Source organism: Phalacrocorax aristotelis, chromosome 3 (assembly GCF_949628215.1).
Source record: "Phalacrocorax aristotelis chromosome 3, bGulAri2.1, whole genome shotgun sequence".
NCBI classification, from domain to species: Eukaryota; Metazoa; Chordata; class Aves; order Suliformes; family Phalacrocoracidae; genus Phalacrocorax; species Phalacrocorax aristotelis.
The window spans coordinates 7,089,400-7,097,473 of record NC_134278.1 but is presented as its reverse complement, the minus strand read 5'-3'; the positions used below and the strand labels follow the sequence as shown (position 1 = coordinate 7,097,473).

Here is an 8,074-nt window from a genome sequence, read left to right as displayed (position 1 = left end):
GGGTGCCGGGGTGATGGGGCGCTGCGTTAAACCCCCCGGGGAAGCTGGGGGGTGGGTTCCGCCGGCGCGGAGACCAGGCTGCTTGGGGGAAACGGGAGGGGGCGGGGGGGAGAAACGCCGCGGAGCTTCCAGGGGCAACCCGCGACCCTTGCGCGGCCGCGGAGCGGGCGGAGGTGGGGTACGGGGAGGGGGAGGAGGGCGCGGCGCTGCGCGGGGTGGCGCCCTTGCGCGCGGCCTTGCGCGGCCGGGTGACGCCACAAAGGGCGCCCCGCCCCGCCGCGCCGCCCCACGTGCGCTGCGCGCCGCCCCGCCGCGGCAGCGCGCAGCCGGCGGCCCCGTAGGCAGGTGGGAGCGCGGCGGGCGGCAGGGCCCCCGCCCCGCCCGGCCCCGGCCCCCGGCCCCGGCCCGCCGCCATGGGCGCCTCTGCCCCCCCGCCTCCCCGCCGGCCGCCGCCGGACCCCCGCCCCGCCGCCTGAGCCCCGGCCCCACCGCCACCATGGGGGCCGCCGCGGCGTGCCGGAGCGCCGCCGCCTGCCTCGCGGTGAGTGAGTCCGTCCGTCCGTCCGTCCGTCCATGCGTCCGGAGGGGGGGGAGGGTGTCGGTCCGTCCCTGCGCGCTGCGCGGGTGCAGCGGCGCCGCCCGCGCAAGGTCCGCGGGGTGGGGTGGGGTGCGGTGCGTGGGCCGGGGACGTGCTGCAGTGCGGGGCTGCCCGCCCGGTGCGGGGACCGGGGGGGGCGTGCTGCTTCCCTGGTGGGGGGTAGGTAGGTGTTATTTTTTTTTGGGGGGGGGGGATTATGCTTGTATATGGGTGTCCCGCTGCCCCCGCAGCGCCGTGGGGCGCGCGGCGCTCTCCGGTGCCCACCCGCGGGGTGCTGCTTCCCCAGCCCCTGCACCCCCAGCCCTGGCAGCGGGCACCGGCTGGGTGCAGCATCCCCTGCTCCATCCTCTCCGTCCCCGTTTTACTGCAGGCGGGTAAAGGGCGGCATTCTCCCCAGGGCTGCGCCGCGGATCCTTGCTTCGCCCCCCTCCCCCCCCCCCGCACCGCTCCCGAAGCGTTGGGCTGGGATCTGTCCGTCCATCCATCCGTCTGTCGGTCCATCCATCCATCCCCCTCAGCTGCTTTTCTTCCCACCTTTTGGACAGGCAGCAAAACTCAACCGCTGCTAATTGCAGGCAGCCGCCCTGACTTAACACGGACGCGTTTTCCCGCAGGTTCACCTCCAGGGTTACCTTCCCAGGTAGGGCCGTTCCCGATCAGCGCTTTAGGGTTACATCCCGTCTTTTTGGGGAGAGACGGTAATTCGGTGTGTCAGGCGCACGCCGCAGCTGCTGCGGCTGCGTTGTGTAACCGAGGAGTGCACTTGCTCTTGAGCTCAAGGTGGATCTTAGCAAGCTGGTGCTGGCTCACCAGGAATCCGAGTAAACAAAATAATAATCTAAAACTTGGAGAGCATTAGCCAGGAAACGGCCTGGGCGCTTTGAAGGCGAAGGGTAACTTCGCGCGGCGGCGGAGCAGCCGGGGTCAGTGCACGGTGCTGGCTGGGCGCTCCCGAGCGCCGGTTTCCCGCTGGGAGAGGCGAGCGCTGCTGCACGTCTGGAAGATGAGATGCTGATGGGGGGGAGCTTTCGATACAGAGCTTCAGCTGGGATCCTGGAGGTCAGTCGGGAATGGCGGGTGTAGAGGGCCAGGGCAGGGGGGGGAAAAGAGCGATATAAAGGTGGAGGGAGATAATGAAGCTGAGACGTGGAGCAAACGCGCGCAGATATTGCTCATGCACGCGGGTACTCTGCGTGTGCTGACCGTACAAGCAAATGAGCCGTCAGACGAAACTCCTGTATGCTCATGAGCTGGCAAGATGCTCCCATGGCCACCGGCCAGGGTTTCTTCATCTGACATCTTCCTCTTCTAAATTCTGGGCAACTCCCTTTGGCCCCACAAGGAGTTAATGTCTTTCCAGCACGATGGAAGTCCGTTCAAATCAGTAGTTGGTGAGTCTCTGACTGGTGCAGCAAACCTGAATCTGCCTGGCTGCTTGACAGTGGTTGCGTAAGGCTAGCGTTGGTTGTGGTTCTTGCTTGGCGCGGGCTTCGGGCACCCACGGGCTGCCACAAGGTAATTTCTACCATGCCTCCCCAGTGCCCTTGCCTCAAACCACCAAAATATCACCTTGCTTGGACTTGTGGCTTCGGGGAGCCTGATGGATTTCATCTGCTTGGAGCAAAACCGTGGCTGCCGGGGATGCTTGCGAGCTCTGGTCGGTGTTGGCTGCAGGAATAGCTGCCGAGTTTTCCTTCATGAGGACCAGATGTGCTGGTGCTGCTGTTCTGGCACGCTCAGCTGCCTGTGTTTTGCTCTCTAGATGTAGTAAAGGGACTGCTGAGCAGGGTAAGCCCTGGACTCTTGGTTTCACAAACCCTAAACCAGCTGAAATAGTTGGTTGTGTTGCAAGAAGCAGAAACTTGTTTTGCTCTTCGATACTTTCCTTACCGGTAACTTTTTCTGGAGTGAGTAACTTGATCCTTTTTACAGTAAGTGGGGCAGGAGATGGGCTCTCCCTGTCTGCAAAGTTACCGGAAAACTTCCAGACCAGTTTATTTGTCTTTCTCGGTTTGTTTTGTATTTTTTTTATCTCTTTTAATGTTGAAAGCGACTTCCCAGTGCTGGTCGGCGGAGGGTGCAGCTGACCTTCTGGAAGGGCAGCGGGGCTGTGCAGCCCATCCCCGACCTGTGCCAAGGCATCGCCTTGGAACCAGCTGCTGTTTCTACCAAATTCTGCTGGTTTTGCTTGGAAAAACAGTTCCCAGGGTATCAATTTAGCACTGTTGGTCCTTGCTTGTTTACAGCTCTTTCTTCCTGCTCTTCTCTACCAGGGTCAAGTGTCCTGCGTTTAGTTGGCTTTTGTCTTTCTTTTTAAATTATTTTTAAAATTCTTTTAGGTTTATCAGTTTATTGCTGCCTCCCTGCGGGGCTGATGGTGGGGTGTCACTGTATACAACCAGAGACATTGACTGTCTCGAGGTGCCACGCTGTTTTAGGACACAAATGCCTGTTGATCCACCAACTTTCTGCTGGCGTGTTGGCTCCCCAAGTGCGTTTGGGCCCTGGATGAGCCGCTGTATGCCCTGCCACATCCCCATGCGTGTGCCCGGGAAGCTTGTGGTCCCCTAAAAGCTATTTACTGTGTGAATTGCCCATCGGGCCTCTCCTGCAGCATGCAGTTAGTTAAGAGGGTGATGGAGGGATGGCGGAGGTGCCATCTTTGAGATGGAATCATCAGGCTGGGTGGTGGTAAGGTGGGTCATGCCTGTGTCAGCTGCGGGGTGCGGCTGGCTCGAGGGTTTGTTTGCAGCTGAGTGCAAAGGTCCTCTTGCCTGAGACGTTCCCCCTGTGTGAGGAGGTGAAGATGAGAGCATTCTCCAGCCTGATTTGCTTGCCTCATACCATAAAACCTCCATGTGTTGGACTAGGAGGTGGCAGCTGGAAAGCGCCCTTGCCCGTGCGGTGCAGGGTCGATGCTGAGCTGGGGATGCTCTTTGGGATCGCAGCCGCTCCATCCCGCCTGACCCTTTTGCCTTCGGTCTCAAGAGCTGCTCCTGCGCTGGGCACGGAGAGCAGCACCAAAACTGCTTGAAACCAGGTCTGCTCTTTAGGGTTGTCTTGCACCGATTCCTTTTTTCTGTGTTTTTTTTGCTACCCTATACACTTTCTTTGGTATCGGAGTAATGAACTGAAATCCAGTGGCTAAGCAGAGCACGCTTCATTATTCTGTTACTTTTGCCATTGAGACTTGGTGTATTGGCCAGAAAGGTCTAGTTTTGTGTGCTGCTTTGGCAGCCTGAGGGTGAGGGACCGAACCAGCAGACACCCGGTTTTGTTGAGGATCGTCCCGCTCCTGGCTGCCTCTTTCAGAGATGTGAGTGGTGCCAGCCGGGAAACCTGAGCAGCTGCATGCTTTCAGGGACCAGAAACGCCAGTCGAAATAAATAGCGGATGCTCAAGGCTGCTTAGTCTTCCACCAGTGGGAGTTGCTGTTGTCCCTAAGCTTGGAAGTGCATGTGCAGCTGAAGATACGGAGATGTTCAAAAGCACCAGTGCCACTTTGCTTGAGATAGGGTTTAAAAAAAACCCCAAACCAGAAACAAACAAAAACCAAAGCTGGTGCTGTTATGGTAGCGTGGGTCCTGCTGACTTTAGTTACCCAGATGAATGATGGAAAAAGGCTGGAGGTGGGGAGAAAAGGGAGAGCAGGATGGGACCCGTGGGATGTGCTTGTAATGGGTTGTCTCTGGGTTTCCTGAGGTCTGGCTTGACGCAGAGGGAGAAACTGGGATCTGAGCTGGCATCACACAGCTCATCCCTGGCGAGGCAGCGGAGCTGCTGCCTGTCCTGCCTCTCCTGACACCAGGTCCCGCTCGGCGCCGGCACAGGGAGGAGGATGAGTAACACCAGTGATCCCACACGCCCTCGGGAGGCCGGATCCTGCTGCGTCTGGTTTGCTAATTCAGGGTTGCGTGATGAAGATTACGGCGGCAGGTTTCCTCACAGCCAGCTAAGCACTTTGTTAAATCATGTCTTAAGGGAGGGGAAAAGTAAAATGCGTCCTCTAAGCCTTTGCTGCCTGCCACGGCAGCCCTGCTTTTTGTTTTAATTTGGCCTGCTGTAATTAGCCTGGCTGCTGCAGGATCCTTGTCAACTCCTGCGGGCTTGCCTGTTTCTGCCTGCTCTGTGATTGCTGCTTCAGGAGAAAAAGAAAAAATAATAATAAAAAAAAAAATCTGAAAATTTAAGTGTTTTGTACAAATCATGAGCCGTAAATTATTTAGCAGGTGAAACAGAAACGTGCTGTGTGCTTCCAGGAAGCAAGAGACTGCACCAAAAATGATGCGGTGCGGCTTGCAGCTCTGCCACGATGTGCCTTCTGCAGAGTCATGTTGTTGGGAGGCTTTTTTTTTTCCCTTCTGAATATATTCTTGCTGGCTGGTAGCCCGGAATAGGTAGCAGAGCAAGAGGAGAGGGCTTGTATAACATAGCCAAGTGATTTCTGTGCCTGGCTGTGCAGCTGAAAAGTGCAGGTCTCTGGTTTTTTTTTTACCTTCAGTGTAGGGAAGCACCTTTGGAAATTCAAGGTAATGTTGGCTTGTTCCTCTCTCTTCCTCCTAACTCAGCCTTCAGCTGTTTGAAAATGTTTTTTTCTGTTGCTTTGCATGTTGTATGATGTTGTGTCAGCCGTTCTTTTGATATGCCTTTTGTTCTTATCTCGGCTGGCATAACTGACATTAAATCCATGGACGAAGTGGAGGCTTTGCTTGGGAGATGGAGTGTTTCTTGGAGATGGAGCAGCCTTGATGCAAAGGAATTAAGGGAATAAAGCCCTGGGATTGGAAATAGGTAGAGATATACAGATTTGTAGCCATCGTCTAGCCAAGCTCAGCTGGGTGCAGTTCAGTGTCTAAAAACTGGAGACCTTTTACCTGTATCTGATGCAATGAGGAACTGAGTTACAGCAGAGCTCCTCAGAGAGCTTAAAAATAGCATCAGGTTTTCTCTTCTGTTGCTAATGCATCTGTTCTGAAGTGAGTTCAGATGTGGTTGGAGGCTCAAAGCAGACAACCCTTGTGGTCTCACCAAACCCTATGCTTGTGCAGGGTTATAAGAAATCATGGAAGGGCAGAGGGCTGAGAAATAGTCTGGTAATGCCGGCTAGCCTGGATTTCGTCCCAGTTTGCCTTATTTAGAAAGGTAATTATTTGAACAAGTGCAGATTACTAAATACAGAGGAAGAAAGTTTTACAGTTCAGAACTGCCACCCACGTGTGATGTTTGTCCGCTCGGCAAGCGCCTGGCTCGTGCTGGAGCCTCTCAGCCTTGAAATGCAGAGCTGGTCTGAATTTTCCTGGGGTGGCCAGGTAGCACATACTGCTGAAACACAATTAGCAGTATTTACTGCCCTGGCAGGGTTGCAGTGTAAATGATGCTTAGCCTCACAGAGAAGCGTGGTGTCAAATTTAAGGAATTGTAATGGTAGCTGATGATGTGCTCTGGCTGGGTAGCCGGAGAGCGAGCTACCGTCTGCACCGGTTCTCTTCCACCTTGGCCTCGCTGAGCTCCTTCCCCTGCATGTAGAAACATCTCTGTGGTCTCGTGGCTCTGGGATGTGCTTCGTGATCCTGCAAGGGATCATGGGCAGAGAGGGCTCTGGTCACGTGCTGTTGTTGACTAATACCTCCTGTCTGTCTTCCAGCTGCTCGTGCTCCTTGGCACCACTGATGGTCAGTCGAAGCTGACCTCCGAGCAGAATGCCATCAGCCTCTCCCCTGGCAAGTACCGCCACTTCGACCGTGCCACCAACAAAGAGCTGATCTGTGACAAATGTCCTGCAGGAACCTATGTGTCTAAACATTGTACGAAGACTACCTTAAGAGAGTGCAGCCCTTGCCCAGATGGGACCTTTACTAAGCATGAGAATGGCATAGAGCGGTGCCACCCTTGTAGAAAACCCTGTGAACTGCCAATGATTGAGAAAACTCATTGTACTGCCTTGACTGACCGCGAGTGCACTTGCCTGTCTGGTACGTTTCAGACGAACGATACCTGTGTCCCTTACACGGTGTGCCCGGTCGGCTGGGGCGTCCGCAAGAAAGGAACCGAGACGGAAGACGTTAGGTGCAAGCCGTGCCCTCGTGGTACCTTTTCTGATGTGCCTTCTAGTGTGATGAAGTGCAAAACATACACTGACTGCTTTGGGAAAAACATGGTGGTCATCAAGCCAGGGACAAAGGAGAGTGACAACGTCTGTGGTTCTCCAGCGTCTCTTCCGAACACGTCTTTGACTTTGTCAAGCACCGAAGTGGATGAAGAACCCTATGAAGTTCCACCAACGGCTCATCTTCCCAAAGGTAAAGTCCACCACTGAAACACAGAGGCGTTTTTGGTCGTGAGACTCTGTTCCTGCCTTGGTAAAGGCTGTCTTTAGGCTGTTAAAGGGCAGTCTAGTCTAAAGTGCGGATGGTGCAGAGGCAGCTCCAGAGTGCATCAGGTTGCCTTCAGATGTGTTAAACCATCTTTAATAGCATTTTCACTGAGGCTGCAGTCATGATTGGACTCCTGGCTGTCCTACTGTTTGGACTGAAAGGACATCACGTTCCCCAGCCTCTTCCCGTCTGTGTGTTGTGCTGGCACAAGTCTTCGTACATGTGTGGCGAGCCTGAGCAGAGTGCAGCAGGAAGACCCTGGCAGGAAAGGAGCTTTGCTCCACCAGACTGCTTCCCTGATAGATTCACTGCTTTTGTGCCTGTGCTTTCCCTGTTGCGTTTTGCCCTGTACCGAGCTGGTGTATCGGCTTGAATGGGATCCATTGCCAATACAGCCTTCCGGGAGCCTAGGCTGCGCTGTGAATTTTTCCTTTGCTTCTAAGATTTCTATTAGTTATAACTGGTAGGGAGAACCAGGTTGAATTCCCCATTCTGTCATTTAATTGAAAATGATCCATCATTCCAGCCTTTAGAGAGATGCTTTAGCTGTGGCTGGTTGCAGTGGTGCTCTAAGACCCCATTTGAGGTGGTACTTAACACTCTCTTGGAAACAGCCTCCTTACAGTGTCTCAGATGGGGTATTTTAGTTAAAATATGGCTTTTGATGGCCTGAACACCTGAGTTGGTAAATACAACAGCAGGGAAGTGCTGACAGTGGCAGATTCACGGTGCTTCTTTGTTAGGTCTGAAAGCTTGATATGATGTTGGTGTGTCATTGGGAGATGACAGGAGGGTGTTCCCTGAACTTTGAAATCAACTGAGGACAATTAGGTAAAAGTTATAGCATTTTCCTTGTTTGTATCCTGGTCAGAGTGTTTTGTGTAACCAAGTCAGAGGCAAAATCAGGTTACAGGTGTTTTTACCCACTCTCTGACTCAACTGGGATGACATGTGATCTGCAAAAGCCAAGTTTCTGAAGTAAGCTCTAGTTTTTGCCACAAAAGCCCTTGCTTTTCTCACCAGGCTTTGGTCATGCAGCTAGCTGGGACCTGTGAGCTATTGGTTGATAAGAAAACTCAATAAAGATAATTAAGACGGAAAG

The 8,074-nt window shown here is 54.2% G+C and overlaps 1 protein-coding gene across 2 annotated transcripts in view; it reads left to right on the top strand.

Annotated features, from left to right (window-relative positions):
• The first annotated feature begins 337 nt into the window (after positions 1–337).
• TNFRSF21 (TNF receptor superfamily member 21) overlaps positions 338–8,074 on the top strand; it is a 34,935-nt gene continuing 27,198 nt past the window's right edge. Inside the window, exons 1-2 of one of the 2 annotated variants that reach the window (XM_075086668.1) lie at positions 338–541; positions 6,243–6,897. In XM_075086668.1, coding sequence (XP_074942769.1) covers positions 497–541; positions 6,243–6,897 — 700 coding nt within the window. In that variant the 5' untranslated portion in view covers positions 338–496. Of the gene's footprint in view, positions 542–1,591; positions 1,658–6,242; positions 6,898–8,074 lie in introns of those variants that run through there. The other variant, XM_075086666.1, reaches the window with a different exon arrangement.